Source organism: Chanos chanos, chromosome 4 (assembly GCF_902362185.1).
Source record: "Chanos chanos chromosome 4, fChaCha1.1, whole genome shotgun sequence".
Taxonomy (NCBI): Eukaryota; Metazoa; Chordata; class Actinopteri; order Gonorynchiformes; family Chanidae; genus Chanos; species Chanos chanos.
In genome coordinates this window covers 52,804,864-52,820,713 of record NC_044498.1, presented here as the reverse complement: position 1 = coordinate 52,820,713, position 15,850 = coordinate 52,804,864, and the positions used below count along the sequence as shown (strand labels likewise).

The following is a 15,850-nucleotide window of genomic DNA, read 5'->3' as shown; positions in this document are numbered from 1 at the left end:
AACAGTATTCAAACAGTTCAAATGGTTCAAACAGTATTCAAACAGTTCAAATGGTTCAAACAGTGTTCAAACAGTTCAAATGGTTCAAACAGTATTCAAACAGTTCAAATGGTTCAAACAGTATTCAAACAGTTCAAATGGTTCAGACAGTATTCAAACAGTTCAAATGGTTCAAACAGTGTTCAAACAGTTCAAATGGTTCAAACAGTATTCAAACAGTTCAAATGGTTCAAACAGTATTCAAACAGTTCAAATGGTTCAAACAGTGTTCAAACAGTTCAAATGGTTCAAACAGTATTCAAACAGTTCAAATGGTTCAAACAGTATTCAAACAGTTCAAAAACAAAGCTAATGTGGCTCACAGGGTTTTGTCCTCTCCTTACCGCTGTGGCACTACTTCACTGAGCCATATGTCAAAACACTGCCTTTGCATGATAGTCTTACATAAGTCATGAGGCAACTTATGAATGAATTGTTTTTATCTTAAGAATTTTGTTAATAGGACTTAGTATTGGTCAGCTCCAAAAAGGAAACTGCACAGCCTATTTCTCTGAAAGTATGTTTGTCTCAGTAACATAGTATTTTGTAACCTTTAAGGATTTTATGAACTCAGATAAGACCAAGTTTGGGGAGACACAGTGTATTTGATCAGACTCACTCTTGATGTAGTCAGTTACTTTCAGGGCAACATTAGAGTAGTCCACTTCTTCGGCAAATCGGGCTCCTTGATCGCGGTCAGAGCCGTAAAAGTAACGCTGTTCGGTCGCTCGACTGTAACCCGTTTCACCACGATCCCCTTTCGGACCACGAGGCCCTTGGGGACCAGGGGGCCCAGGGGGGCCAGTGGTGAATCGCTGCAAAAGGTCACCTGAAATTCACAGAGACACGGTATGATTCATAGAGTCATGTTATGATGACTGCTATGAGCCGGGTTTAGTAAGTGAGAGTTTCTGTGAGCCAGGTTTGGTAAGGGAGAGTTTCTGTGAGCCGGGTTTGATAAGGGAGAGTTTCTGTGAGCCGGGTTTGGTAAGGGAGAGTTTCTGTGAGCCGGGTTTGATAAGGGAGTGTTTCTGTGAGCCGGGTTTGATAAGGGAGAGTTTCTGTGAGCCAGGTTTGATAAGGGAGTGTTTCTGTGAGCCGGGTTTGGTAAGGGAGAGTTTCTGTGAGCCGGGTTTGATAAGGGAGAGTTTCTGTGAGGTGGGTTTGATAAGGGAGAGTTTCTGTGAGCCGGGTTTGGTAAGGGAGTGTTTCTGTGAGCCGGGTTTGGTAAGGGAGAGTTTCTGTGAGCCGGGTTTGATAAGGGAGAGTTTCTGTGAGCCAGGTTTGATAAGGGAGAGTTTCTGTGAGCCAGGTTTGATAAGGGAGTGTTTCTGTGAGCCGGGTTTGGTAAGGGAGAGTTTCTGTGAGCCGGGTTTGATAAGGGAGAGTTTCTGTGAGCCGGGTTTGATAAGGGAGAGTTTCTGTGAGCCAGGTTTGATAAGGGAGTGTTTCTGTGAGCCGGGTTTGATAAGGGAGAGTTACTGTGAGCCGGGTTTGGTAAGGGAGAGTTTCTGTGAGCCGGGTTTGATAAGGGAGAGTTTCTGTGAGCCGGGTTTGATAAGGGAGAGTTACTGTCAGCCGGGTTTGATAAGGGAGAGTTACTGTGAGGTGGGTTTGATAAGGGAGAGTTTCTGTGAGCCGGGTTTGATAAGGGAGAGTTTCTGTGAGCCGGGTTTGATAAGGGAGAGTTTCTGTGAGCCGGGTTTGGTAAGGGAGTGTTTCTGTGAGCCAGTTTTGATAAGGGAGTGTTTCTGTGAGCTGGGTTTGGTAAGGGAGAATTCTGTGAGCCAGGTTTGATAAGGGAGTGTTTCTGTGAGCCGGGTTTGGTAAGGGAGAGTTTCTGTGCGGTGGGTTTGATAAGGGAGTGTTTCTGTGAGCTGGGTTTGGTAAGGGAGAGTTTCTGTGAGCCGGGTTTGGTAAGGGAGAGTTTCTGTGAGCCGGGTTTGATAAGGGAGAGTTTCTGTGAGCTGGGTTTGGTAAGGGAGAGTTTCTGTGAGCCGGGTTTGGTAAGGGAGAGTTTCTGTGAGCCAGGTTTGTTAAGGGAGTGTTTCTGTGAGCCGGGTTTGGTAAGGGAGAGTTTCTGTGAGGTGGGTTTGATAAGTGAGAGTTTCTGTGAGGTGGGTTTGGTAAGGGAGAGTTTCTGTGAGCCGGGTTTCTTTAGGGAGAGTTTCTGTGAGCCGGGTTTGGTAAGGGAGAGTTTCTGTGAGCCAGGTTTGTTAAGGGAGTGTTTCTGTGAGCCGGGTTTGATAAGGGAGTGTTTCTGTGAGGTGGGTTTGGTAAGGGATATTGATAATGTATTTTATAAATAAAGGATAGTGTAAACACAAAACATTGTGTTTGAATCATAAGACATGTTTGGAGATGTTTTTGGTCTATTATTTATAAAAAAGGATTAGCTTAATGTAAATGTGTCCCATTACACTGAATTTCTGACCTTGGTCTGCACACAAGGGTCACATAATGTATTGTTATAAACGTCACTTTATGGAAAAAGATCTACTGACTGTTCAGGTACTCATGTATCTCGGAGCGGATCTGGTCTCTGTTGTGTCTCCTGTCATGTACTGTGAGTCCTCTAGCGTCCCCTGGTGGTCCCGGAGGGCCCGGAGGTCCACGTGGACCAGGCGGGCCACTGAAACCAGAATCTGAGGGAGAAAATGGTGAAATGAATGAGTGGCATTTTATCACTTAAATGTATCATGATCCTCAAGCATAACCCAGCAAAGAGAGACTTAATGTTATTACTGACTGGAACTTAAGTGTCACATGAATTCAAAATTAAAGAGGGTTTATTTCCAAATGAAACGCTTATCAGATTTTTATCAGGTTTCAAGTTAATTTGCTACAGCAGGTCACGTGTACCGGACAGACTCACTCTGCAGGTACACCTTGATGTCCTCCAGCTGGTACCCAGACCCCACTGAAGTGCTTCTCCCTGGAGGACCTGCTGGACCTGGAGCTCCTGGTATCCCTGGAGGACCAGGAGGTCCTGGAGGTCCAACAATGCCTCTGTGCCCAGATCCTGGAGCAAGAAACACAAAGGAAATTAGAGACAAAACACAGCCGTTGTGAAGGATTTAAACCGTAGACAACTTGGTAAAAATATATGGCGAAACAAAATCTCGAGATTCAGTTCCACTGAGCTGCTTTAGCCCATGGACACACAGCAAGGCCTCGTCTTACTCTGAAGCAGAGCGGAAATATCTTCATAGGTGGATCCAGGAAGACCAGGGGGGCCAGGTGGACCTGGAAGTCCACGCAAACCTGTCATGCCACGGTCTGGAAATACAAAAATACAGCACTGTAATACGCAAATCACAGAATGTGCACCATTTGTTTTTGCGTTATTAAACACACTGTGCAAAGCCTGTCTAATATATTGACTTTGGGGAAAATGCAGATGTCAAATACTGCCACTCTCTGTGGTGACTGAAAACAGCAGTCATGAAATGAATTTTACATTTCCAAAGTATGAGGCCTACCATTCATGACTTTGATTACGTAGGTTGCCACTTCCTGCATGTCAAAGTTAGCGCGGGATCCTCCAGCAGGACCAGGTGGTCCTGGAGGACCAATGACGTAACGCCTCACTTCCTCCCCTGGACAGACACGAGAGCGGTGAGTTAACCATGTCAAAACTGCGTTAAAGATGATGATGATTTTCCAGTTTGTGTTTTGCGTGCATATGATATCTTACTCTGTAAGAGGCCGATGACGTCATTGACTGTGATTGGACCAGGAGGACCAGGGGGACCAGGAGGGCCCGGGACACCACTGCCGAAAACAGCCCCTGACCCTGTAACAATGCCTGTGTGTTTTTACCACAGCATTCACATGCACAATACAACTACACAAACCCAGTAAAAACCCAAACCAGTTATTGTCATCTTCCCTCTTTACTGATATCAACCTTTGTCGTTTGTTGTTGCTTAGGTCAGTTTATGAGAAGAAACAAACAAAAAGCAGTACAACATTAATCTTAATGTTTTGGTTTGTTGTTTAAGTGTGTAAGATATGACTTAGCTGGAGTGACTACATTTGTTAGCTCGCTGTGAACTGCGATGTATTGTGTGAATTTTCTCTCAAAGTGGACTATCCATAAACCGACTGAATTTCTCAGACTTACGTTGGATGTAAGCTATGACACGAGATGCCATGTCTTCCACAGACACCGACACACCCGGTGGTCCCGGGGGGCCAGGTGGCCCCTGCAGGCCAGACATGTGCTGCCTCATTCTGTCACCTGAGACAGGTTAAACACAGAGAAACAACTCAAACAATCTGCTCGACAAAACAGTAATACTCTATTACCCAGCGTCTGGTTGCCTGGTATTGCTCTGACTGTGAAATTCAGGCATATTAGGCTGTAAAGATTACACACAAACCTCCATCACTGTGAGTGTAACTGAACACAGAAAGGCTCACAGCTGTGAGTGTAACTGAACACAGAAAGGCTCACAGCTGTGAGTGTAACTGAACACAGAAAGGCTCACAGCTGTGAGTGTAACTGAACACAGAAAGGCTCACAGCTTTGAGTGTAATTGAACACAGAAAGGCTCACACCTGTGAGCGTGGTCTTACTCTGCATGTACTCCATAATGTAACGGCGATAATCTGCAGCGGAGTGAGAGCCCGCAGACACGCCCGGTGAACCAGGAGGGCCGGGGGGGCCAGGGGGTCCAGGAGGCCCCTGGGCTCCAACAGACACCGAACCTGAGGATAGACAGTAGTTTTAAAAATCCTTTTTTAACCTTACATATCAGTTTTTCAGCATTACAAATCAGTTTCTGATATATGAAAAGGTGAAGAAGGACAGACAGTATTTGAGGGTCAAATTTACCCCGGGATGCTCCAGGGATTCCAGGAGAGCCTGGGACTCCAGCATCGCCTGGAGAAAGGAAAAGATATAGTCTCTGGTGATAACTCAGATCAACACATTTTATACAACACACGTGAGATGGAGAAGAGGTGTCAATTAACCAACAATCACTTGTGTGAGTGTTATCACAATGTGTAAGTGTAACACACTGTGTGAGTCATGTTTAATCCTTTTCCTACCTTTGGGGCCCTGTTGCCCGGGGGAGCCGGGAGGCCCTGGAGGGCCAGGAGGTCCCTGTGCTGTTCCATATTCTGAGACTGGTTTTGGAACAGGATGAGAAAAATAATAATATTAAAATGCAAATACGTTATATCACAAATAATAAAGTTACATTGAAATACAAAAGTGTATGCAGTCAGTGAGGGTAAAGGTCCAATACAAACAGGAGACTGGGGGCTGAAAGCTATTGACTGAATGATTCATTCTGGATAGAATGTGAATGAATTATTAATACTGTACATGATGTGAGAGGCTGGATATCCATAGCTCACCTCTGACAGAACCACCTGGTCTCCCTGGACTGCCCGGCAGGCCCGGCTGACCCGGTTCCCCTACAGGCAAACACAGTAAAACATGAGCCTTATGACACAGCATACATTAGCACAATACAGACCAATACAGACGCCATTACAGACCAATACAGACACCGACAACCGAAAACCCCTGTCTGCATTAAGCCACTGTATGAGTGCTCCTAAAACATTTAATCTGATCCGCGTGTTTTAGCAACGAGTGTTGATAAACAGAGTTTAAGGGACAATCAGAGTTTTGTTAATTTCATCAGGACTCTTACCTTGGTACCCCCTTGGCCCCTGGGGACCTGAGAAAAGAATTAGGGTTCAAAAGTAAATGCGTTAAAATGGCAGTGGACAGACATAAAACAATAGTTTTAAATGATGACATTACATCTGATACTAGTTTGCATAATCTTTCTGGATAAAAAAAAATTCAAATCAGAGACTGAGCTTGGAAAGAAGATTAGACAGAAAGATTCTTGTTATAGGTTCCAGACAAACAGATCACCATGTGACCATGTTTTCTTATTTAAGCTGACGAAAGCATTTTATAATAATGCAACTGTTACTTCACCTATTTTATTTGACAAATGTAGCTCTAGTCTAGGGGGTCAGCATGCATCACAGTCCCCAGAGACCAGGACTGGTCTCCTCAGGTGACCCCAGGCTGACTTACCCTGTGCACCTCTGGGTCCTGCAGGTCCTGGAGGTCCTGGTGGTCCCGCGAAAAAGGTCCCTGAGTAAACAAATGAATGAAAGTCTTTAGTGGTTTTGAGAGGAGGAAACTGAGCATCAGACACAGACTGGCCCAGATTCAGTCTTTCAGATTCATTCTATGATGCAGAGATTTGAACCTGAGTTGGGCACAAAGCTTCCTGGTTCTCCCTTCTCTCCACGCTCTCCTTTCGGCCCAGGTCGGCCATATCCTGTGACAGACACGAGCAGAATCTTAAATCACTGCAGGCTCTGGAAGGCTAAACGGTGAGTGTATCACTTTGAAACTTTGACCTAATTTTTTAAATGACAGTCTTACCTGGTTGTCCCGGTTCTCCAGGGGGCCCGGGGGGGCCTGGCCTGCCGACGCCTACAAATGTAAAATTGGACCATTTTATTGTAAAGCTCATCTTGGCTTATCACAGTGGGACAATGATGCATCTCTGCACATACAATCATCTCCATCAGCATAGAATCAGTGAAATCTTACTATTAACTCTTCCATAACTATTACCATTAATGGATGGTTTGTACAGCGTAGGTACGACAGAATCATCCAAATCGTGGTCAGTGTAGAATAAAGAATCAAACTGAATCTGTTTGTACTTTAGTGTTCCTGAGGTCTTGGCAATGTTACTTTACCTGGAGGACCAGGTGGCCCTGGGGGACCAGGAGGACCAGATAGTGCAACTGCACCAGTACTGGAGCTGCTCTGCTGTGCTGTTTTCACCACGATGCCTGGCTCTCCTGGGTCTCCCTTATCTCCCTTTTCACCTTTAGGACCTGCACATATCAGCAGATAAACAATGAGACACATTTACACAGACAGACAGATGGATGAATGGTCAAACAGACAGACTGACAGAGACATGGATAGATAGATAGATAGATAGATAGATAGATAGATAGATAGATAGATAGATAGATAGATAGATAGATAGATAGATAGATAGATAGATAGATAGATAGATAGATAGATAGATAGATGTTTGAATTGGGTAGGCAAATTTGAAAAAGGAAAAAAAGACCATTACCATGTTGGCCAGGAAGTCCAGCAGGGCCAATGGGGCCTTAGGTGAGAAAAGCACAAACATAAAGTGCATTAATTACAGACCTGGATCAGACAGTCTATGGAACCAGTGTGTGAATAATCCATAATCTAATATGGATGAGCAGAGTTCATCACTGTGGTGAGTGTATTTGACTTGTCTTTGTTGTACCTGACAGTCCAGGTGGACCAGGTGGGCCAGGAGGTCCAGGGCTTCCTGGAGGTCCAGGTATGGCCACGGAGCTGGAACCTCCTGTTGAATTACATTAGATATGTTTTTATGATCTTTTATTACATTTGACATTGTTGAGCAATAACATCGTTAAGTGTAATTACAGTTTTTTATGATTGCTTACACACTGCAGAATTTCGCTCACTGTGTCAAAACTCTACACACAAGCAAATAAGACAGAACACTTGGACATAAACATCTCACTTCTATGTCAAAATGAAACTGTGCAATCAAAACCTAACAATCCTTTTTCAAAATGGCATTTTTGTGACAAAATGATACACACATGCACCATTTGAATTACTCTTTGAAAGCAGAAACAACACACTGATGTACTTCATACAAAACACTTCTGTCTTTAGTATTTCATATTTCTTTTTAATTTTCTCATACAGGCCCCTGTGAAAGATTGTTCCAGTACATTACATCTACTCTCATTTCAATGAACACACAAAAAAGAAAAGCTTCAGAAGAAAAGTATATACAGCTAATTTTTTTTCCGCCATTGTAGGTTTTGTAAGGGATGAGGTGGATGGTTTATGGATCCCACCCTCTGGCAGGGTCTGGCCACATCACCTCGTTCACATCACAAGCAATGTCATCCCTGGCTGAACAACAGGGAAAATATTGCCTTGCGTGCCGTATCTAACCCTGGACTGACCCCACTTCAATGTCTACACATGCCTCTTCCATTGCTTGCAGAAGAGGCAGGTGGGAATGTGATTGGTGGTCATACACTTTCCAAAGCCAAGCCAAAAAGAATTCCTCAGTAGGACTGAGAAATGGGGAGTAGTGGGGCAAGAATAAAACTGTGAAGTTATTGCTGTTGGTGAACCAGTCTCGTACCAGAACAGCCTGGTGGAAACTAACATTATCCCAGATCACAACAACCCTGGGCTGCTCTGTTCTGTCCAGTACAAGTATGTAGTGCATCCAGAAATGTGATTATGTCTGCTGTGCTGTAGCGACCTAGGGTGACATGGTGATGGAGAACACCTTGCAGACTCCTTGCAGGAGCCCCCACTGACACCCCACCCCCACCAAAAGCTTACCTGAGGTCTATTTGTAGTGCTAAGGCTCAGACTGATTGGTGTTCAATTACTGTACAAGTGTTTTCATATGTGTGTTTGGGTATTGCCAATTTCAGTTATGTTTTGCATTTCTGATGGAAGTGTTCATCATTCCCAATGATTGCAAGAGGTTCAATTCATGAACAATGTGTCTAATGTAAGAAACAGTGTGTAGTGTTTTGTAAACAGTGTGTTACAGAATTGCAAACAAAGTGCAAAGCAGAAAATGTGTTTGTAGTTTTGGTGCCTTTGTTTAAGACATGGTTGCAAAAGTAAAGGTTTTGGCGCTTTTGTCTAGGCATTCACTTTCAGTGTGTAAGCAATCGGCAAAAACTGTAATACCACCTGTTGAATGAATGTGATCACTTAAAGCATGGCTTTACCTGCATCAATGACACGTCCTGGTGCCCCTGGTTCACCTATCACACATTAACATTGAAAGCTGTTAACATTTTTCATTAATGACACATTGTATCAAGTCAGTCAGTTCAGATGAGCAGTTGCAAAGTTATCATTTCACAACGAGGCAATTAAATCCATGGGGCTTTAACACACTGCAAAGCTAAAACATTTTTGCTTATTATTAGCCTATTTTTCCTAAAAAAAAAAAACCCAAACCAAACCAAAACATAATGTAACATTGGGCATAAAAAGTGCTGAATACTTTTGGACTATTTTCACATGGAAAATTAAAAAACAGAAAGAACCTTTAGATCCTGGACGACCAGGAATGCCTGCAATCCCTGTGAGAGAGACACAGAGAGAAATCTGACATATCAACCCACATGATAACTCTTGTTTCTATTGGTAAAGCACAAAAATGCACAGAAAAATGTTCTTAGTTTTTGCAGAGCAGAGAAAGATGAAAGATATCTTACCTGGTGGTCCCTGAAGCCCTGGAATTCCTAAACAGAGACAAACATCATCATCAGAAACACCCAAGCACTGCTCTGCCCTGAGTTTCCAATAACCAAGTGTGGCTACATCTTGATAAATCTCCAAACAGCTATCACATAGCTATCAAAATAACTGTTCTCTTCAGATGCAAACATGAGATTTGGTGAGGTAAGGTACCCAGAATGAAACTCATCTATTCTTAGGACAGATATATTGAATGTGTATGAGCTGAATCCACCCAACGATCTCTGCTCCTGTATGGAATGAAACGAAAGCTGATTCCTCAAATGTCTTATACCTGGTGGTCCAGTGTCACCTGGTGGTCCAGCAGGGCCCCTGATCCCTGGTAATCCAATTGGCCCTTGATCACCTAAAGATTTAACACGAGTGCAAAATTTAACTCACTCAAAATGTCAGTTTGTGTGAGTGGGTATGGTGTCAGTCTTATAAGAATGTTAAAAGTTATTCACCTCTCGGTCCTTTTTCACCATCAGAGCCTGCAGCTCCTGTCAATGAGTCATACATGCCATAAACGTCATAAATGAGGACTGAATTATTGAAATAGGCCTCACGGCAGATCACAGAACATATCAAATATGGAGACACACTGAGACATATGGAGACACACAGAGATTCATGGAGACAGATGGAGAAAGATGGAGACAAATGGAGACACATGAAGACAGATGGAGACATGTTTACTGCTCACCGACTGATCCTTTGGATCCTTTCTCTCCAGCTGGGCCCTGGACTCCGGGAGGTCCAGGGAAACCTGGTCAGAGGAGAAACACACTGCTCAGTTCAGAGCCTATACACTGCAGAAAAGATGATGGTTTAGTCTAGCCTGGACACAAAGCCCAGCGTTACAGACACATACACACCTGGTAATCCGCTGTCTCCTTTCTCTCCCCTGTCGCCTGTGTGAAAATAGATTTACATTTCATCAGATCTGTATGTCATTCTCACAAACACCTTTAACAGTGTACAGAGGAGATCATGTGTTCCTCTGCCCTTTCCTTACCCTTCACTCCTTGTGGTCCAGCGACTCCTCTGTCTCCTGTCAATGAAAGAAAATAGTTTCACTGGCCTGTAATGTTCTCAGCATCAGAGTGCTGTTTTGAATCATAATTTATGTGCGTATAGATATTCCCTCTGCCCTTATGGAAGAGAACCAAAGACCTTTGGAGCCCGCGGGACCAGGTGCTCCTCGGAAGCCTTGAGGACCTGGCTCACCTGAGTAAGGAGGCACACAGAATGTCAGCGTTCATCAAAATAATCTTCAAACCCCAACTCAGATCATCAGTGGTGATCAAAATAATCCTCAAACCCCAACTCAGAACATCAGCGTTGATCAAAATAATCCTCAAACCCCAAGTCAGAACATCAGCGTTGATCAAAATAATCTTCAAACCCCAACTCAGAACATCAGCGTTGATCGAAATAATCTTCAAACCCCAACTCAGAGTGCTATTTCTTATGATGACAGAGAAAAAATATCTTACCATGAGGACCCACTGGTCCTGGAGCCCCAGCGGAACCTGAAACGCGGATGTGAACATTTATTCTCTAGAGATTTCAGTTTACAAAATAACCATAATGAACTGATTGCGCTTCGACATGTTTTTAATGTGAACTAGATCATCAGAAAACCTGAACCAGTTGTTATACCAAAACATTTTCATATCATTTCATTAACAGAATGTGCTCTATACCATTATTGTTATTACTATAACACTATATTATTATTATTATTATTATTATTATTATTATTATTATTATTATTATTATTATTATTATGTAATCTAATGTGAAGCTGTCTGTGCTGTTAACAGTTCTCAGCTGTTAATTTCCTTTCCATCAGGAAATAAAAGACCAGGAACTGAAGATGGAAGATGTTTAACCTTTAGGTCCAGGTGGACCAGTTGGACCAGGAGAACCACGAGCCCCAAGATCTCCAGGAAAGCCTAGAAAACACAGACATGCGGCAGGAGTGAGTAGCTGGCCACAGTCATCACCTTCATCTGTCCACTAAAACACCACGACCTATGACCCCAAGCTCCATGAACTCTGGTCATTGTCATGCTTTATCTCAGTGAATACATGACACTATTTAAGGAACAGTACGTTACACAAAGTACTTAATATTTAAAAATGTGATTATTTTTCTTTGAGAAACAGCAAAGAGAAAGAACAGGTTGATTATTTCTGTGGTTTTAGGGTTGAAAATATACTTCTGCTGACATCACTAACTCTCATGAACTCCACTGCTATTATTGTCATTTCTGAGAATGTCTAACTATACATAAATAACTATATGTAAATAACTAAACATAAAGGACTATCCATAAATAACTATATGTAAAAAACTATACATAAATAACTACACGTAAATAATTGTACATAAATAACTATATGTAAATAACTATACATAAATAACTGTATATAAATAGCTATATGTAAATAACTATATGTAAATAACTATACATAAATAACTAAACATAAATAACTATGCATAAATAACTATACATAAATTACTATACATAAGTAGATGTACATGAATAGCTATATGTAAATAACTATACATAAATAACCATACACAAATAACTATATGTAAATAACTATACATAAATAACTAAACATAAATAACTATGCATAAATAACTATACATAAATTACTATACATAAGTAGATGTACATGAATAGCTATATGTAAATAACTATACATAAATAACCATACATAAATAACTATATGTAAATAACTATACATAAATAACTATATGTAAATAACTAAACATAAATAACTAAACATAAATCACTATACGTAAATAACTACATAAATAGCTATACATAAATAGCTATATGTAAATAACTGTGCATAAATAAGACACAACTTCTCCCAACACAGATCACATCACCTCTTTCTCCCTTTTCTCCAAATCCTGGAGGTCCAGGTTCTCCGCGTGGTCCCATTGGCCCGTCTCTCCCTCTGAGTCCTGGTATTCCCTCTGGCCCATGTTCACCTACAAAACACCCATGCAACTCAGAATCAGAACCAATGAAAACCAGACAGTAATGATAAATTAGTGTATTATGGGATATTGGACTCAATTCAGTGTATTCATTCATTATTCACATGTTCGCTATTCATTAAGTTCACTAATTTCACAAAAAAAACAGAAAACTGTTCCCTAACATTACTGCTACTGGATTAAAGAAACAGTGTCTCATTTTTTTAACATGGACACAGTGAGGCAGTCCTGTTTTAGCTGTTATACACCAAAATAATGACCACATTTATCCTAAATGTTCTCCGTGAGAGAACGGTGCCCAAAGGGTTTGTGGAGATGCTGAAGACTGTTCCAGATGGCTCACAGACCACAGACTTCTCTTTACCAACTGCCACTGGCTTCTCATGCCAGTGTAATTGTTTATTGTTGTTTATTGAGGGTGAAGTTTGTTTTTGAGATGGAGAACAGTAGTCTAACTTGTTTTAACTGAGTACCTGCATTTCCCTTCTGGCCTTTTGGCCCTTCTGGTCCTGGGTGACCTGCTGCTCCAGGAGGACCTGTGGCTCCACACAGAGAGGCATAGAGTTAACACTGAGACTACTCAAATCCCAGTCAGTGACTTTCACTGTCAGCCTCTGTGATCATATCTCAGTGACTTTCATTGTCAGCCTCTGTGATCATATCTCAGTGACTTTCATTGTCAGCCTCTGTGATCATATCTCAGTGACTTTCATCGTCAGCCTCTGTGATCATATCTCAGTGACTTTCCTTGTCAGCCTCTGTGATCATATCTCAGTGACTTTCATTGTCAGCCTCTGTGATCATATCTCAGTGACTTTCCTTGTCAGCCTCTGTGATCATATCTCAGTGACTTTCATTGTCAGCCTCTGTGATTGCATCTCAGTGACATTCACTGTCAGCCTCTGTGATCATATCTCAGTGACTTTCATTGTCAGCCTCTGTGATCATATCTCAGTGACTTTCATTGTCAGCCTCTGTGATTGCATCTCAGTGACTTTCATTGTCAGCCTCTGTGATCATATCTCAGTGACTTTCCTTGTCAGCCTCTGTGATCATATCTCAGTGACTTTCATTGTCAGCCTCTGTGATTGCATCTCAGTGACATTCACTGTCAGCCTCTGTGATCATATCTCAGTGACTTTCATTGTCAGCCTCTGTGATCATATCTCAGTGACTTTCCTTGTCAGCCTCTGTGATCATATCTCAGTGACTTTCATTGTCAGCCTCTGTGATCATATCTCAGTGACTTTCACTGTCAGCCTCTGTGATCATATCTCAGTGACTTTCATTGTCAGCCTCTGTGATCATATCTCAGTGACTTTCATTGTCAGCCTCTGTGATCGCATCTCAGTGCACACATCTCAGAAATATTCAGAAAATCTTTTTTTCATATTGTTCTCACCTGGCAGCCCTGGAAAACCATTGTCACCTGTAAAATAGGTAGAATCATATTAATCACAGATAATGGGTGGTGTGGGTTGGGGGGGGTGGGGGGTGTTGATTATATGTCTGTGTGAGTTACAATGGTAACACTATGGTCTATATATATACTGATGTGTGTGTGTGTGTGTGTGTGTGTGTGTGTGTGTGTGTGTGTGTGTGTGTGTGAGATATGACCATGGCTTTAAAATGAAATTCCTCTTGAAAACACTTCCAGGTTCTGAGATGAAAGAAGATGTGATAAAAAAGAAACACATGATCTGTAACTACCTTTGGGTCCTGGCATTCCTGTGTCACCTGAAACCAGATTAGGAGACAGTGAGATTGGGCTGAGAGACAAAAATCCTAAACCACATAAAACTTCAGAGTTCCTCCTTCTTTGATGCATTCCCCAAATTCTCTGTGTTAATATAGTTAGTAAGTACAGGTTTAATGGATATTAATATGATACAGGTTTAATGGGTATCAATACAATACAGGTTTAATGGATATTTACATAATACAGGTTTAATGGATATTACTATAATACAGGTTTCGGGGATATTACTATAATACAGGTTTAATGGATAGTGATATAATACAGGTTTAATAGATATTACTATAATACAGGTTTAATGGATATTTATATAATACAGGTTTAATAGATATTACTATAATACAGGTTTAATGGATATTACTATAATACAGGTTTAATGGATAGTGATATAATACAGGTTTAATGGATATTACTATAATACAGGTTTCGGGGATATTACTATAATACAGGTTTAATGGATAGTGATATAATACAGGTTTAATAGATATTACTATAATACAGGTTTAATGGATATTACTATAATACAGGTTTAATGGATAATACTATAATACAGGTTTAATGGATAGTGATATAATACAGGTTTAATGGATAGTGATATAATACAGGTTTAATGGATAGTGATATAATACAGGTTTAATAGATATTACTATAATACAGGTTTAATGGATATTACTATAATACAGGTTTAATGGATATTTACATAATACAGGTTTAATGGATATTACTATAATACAGGTTTAATGGATATTACTATAATGCAGGTTTAATGGATAGTGATATAATACAGGTTTAATGGGTATTACTATAATACAGGTTTAATGGGTATTACTATAATAGAGGTTTAATGGATAGTGATATAATACAGGTTTAATGGATATTAGTATAATACAGGTTTAATGGATAATACTATAATACAGGTTTAATGGATAGTGATATAATACAGGTTTAATGGATATTACTATAATAGAGGTTTAATGGATAGTGATATAATACAGGTTTAATGGATATTACTATAATACAGGTTTAATGGATAGTGATATAATACAGGTTTAATGGATAGTGATATAATACAGGTTTAATGGATATTACTATAATACAGGTTTAATGGATATTACTATAATACAGGTTTAATGGATAATACTATAATACAGGTTTAATGGATAGTGATATAATACAGGTTTAATGGGTATTACTATAATAGAGGTTTAATGGATAGTGATATAATACAGGTTTAATGGATATTAGTATAATACAGGTTTAATGGATAGTGATATAATACAGGTTTAATGGATATTACTATAATACAGGTTTAATGGATATTACTATAATAGAGGTTTAATGGATAGTGATATAATACAGGTTTAATGGATATTACTATAATACAGGTTTAATGGATAGTGATATAATACAGGTTTAATGGATAGTGATATAATACAGGTTTAATGGATATTACTATAATACAGGTTTAATGGATATTACTATAATACAGGTTTAATGGATAATACTATAATAGAGGTTTAATGGATAGTGATATAATACAGGTTTAATGGATATTACTATAATACAGGTTTAATGGATAGTGATATAATACAGGTTTAATGCGTATTACTATAATACAGGTTTAATGGATATTACTATAATACAGGTTTAATGGATAATACTATAATACAGG

At 40.4% G+C, this 15,850-nt stretch overlaps 1 protein-coding gene across 1 annotated transcript in view; it reads right to left on the bottom strand.

Annotated features, from left to right (window-relative positions):
• The window catches only part of col17a1b (collagen, type XVII, alpha 1b), a 28,481-nt gene that overhangs the window by 2,736 nt on the left and 9,895 nt on the right, over nt 1-15,850 (bottom strand). The window contains exons 18-49 of the mRNA XM_030772448.1: nt 14,133-14,159; nt 13,825-13,851; nt 12,896-12,958; nt 12,309-12,413; nt 11,296-11,358; nt 10,897-10,932; nt 10,574-10,627; nt 10,416-10,451; nt 10,276-10,311; nt 10,104-10,166; nt 9,865-9,900; nt 9,693-9,764; nt 9,376-9,402; nt 9,205-9,240; nt 8,881-8,916; nt 7,368-7,448; nt 7,182-7,217; nt 6,790-6,930; nt 6,288-6,359; nt 6,110-6,169; nt 5,712-5,738; nt 5,410-5,469; nt 5,098-5,175; nt 4,880-4,927; nt 4,621-4,752; nt 4,166-4,282; nt 3,737-3,835; nt 3,522-3,638; nt 3,223-3,318; nt 2,915-3,061; nt 2,544-2,684; nt 659-868 (exon numbers count right to left, since the gene is read on the bottom strand). Coding sequence (XP_030628308.1) covers nt 659-868; nt 2,544-2,684; nt 2,915-3,061; nt 3,223-3,318; nt 3,522-3,638; nt 3,737-3,835; nt 4,166-4,282; nt 4,621-4,752; nt 4,880-4,927; nt 5,098-5,175; nt 5,410-5,469; nt 5,712-5,738; nt 6,110-6,169; nt 6,288-6,359; nt 6,790-6,930; nt 7,182-7,217; nt 7,368-7,448; nt 8,881-8,916; nt 9,205-9,240; nt 9,376-9,402; nt 9,693-9,764; nt 9,865-9,900; nt 10,104-10,166; nt 10,276-10,311; nt 10,416-10,451; nt 10,574-10,627; nt 10,897-10,932; nt 11,296-11,358; nt 12,309-12,413; nt 12,896-12,958; nt 13,825-13,851; nt 14,133-14,159 — 2,379 coding nt within the window. The remainder of the gene's footprint in view (nt 1-658; nt 869-2,543; nt 2,685-2,914; nt 3,062-3,222; nt 3,319-3,521; nt 3,639-3,736; nt 3,836-4,165; nt 4,283-4,620; nt 4,753-4,879; nt 4,928-5,097; nt 5,176-5,409; nt 5,470-5,711; nt 5,739-6,109; nt 6,170-6,287; nt 6,360-6,789; nt 6,931-7,181; nt 7,218-7,367; nt 7,449-8,880; nt 8,917-9,204; nt 9,241-9,375; nt 9,403-9,692; nt 9,765-9,864; nt 9,901-10,103; nt 10,167-10,275; nt 10,312-10,415; nt 10,452-10,573; nt 10,628-10,896; nt 10,933-11,295; nt 11,359-12,308; nt 12,414-12,895; nt 12,959-13,824; nt 13,852-14,132; nt 14,160-15,850) is intronic.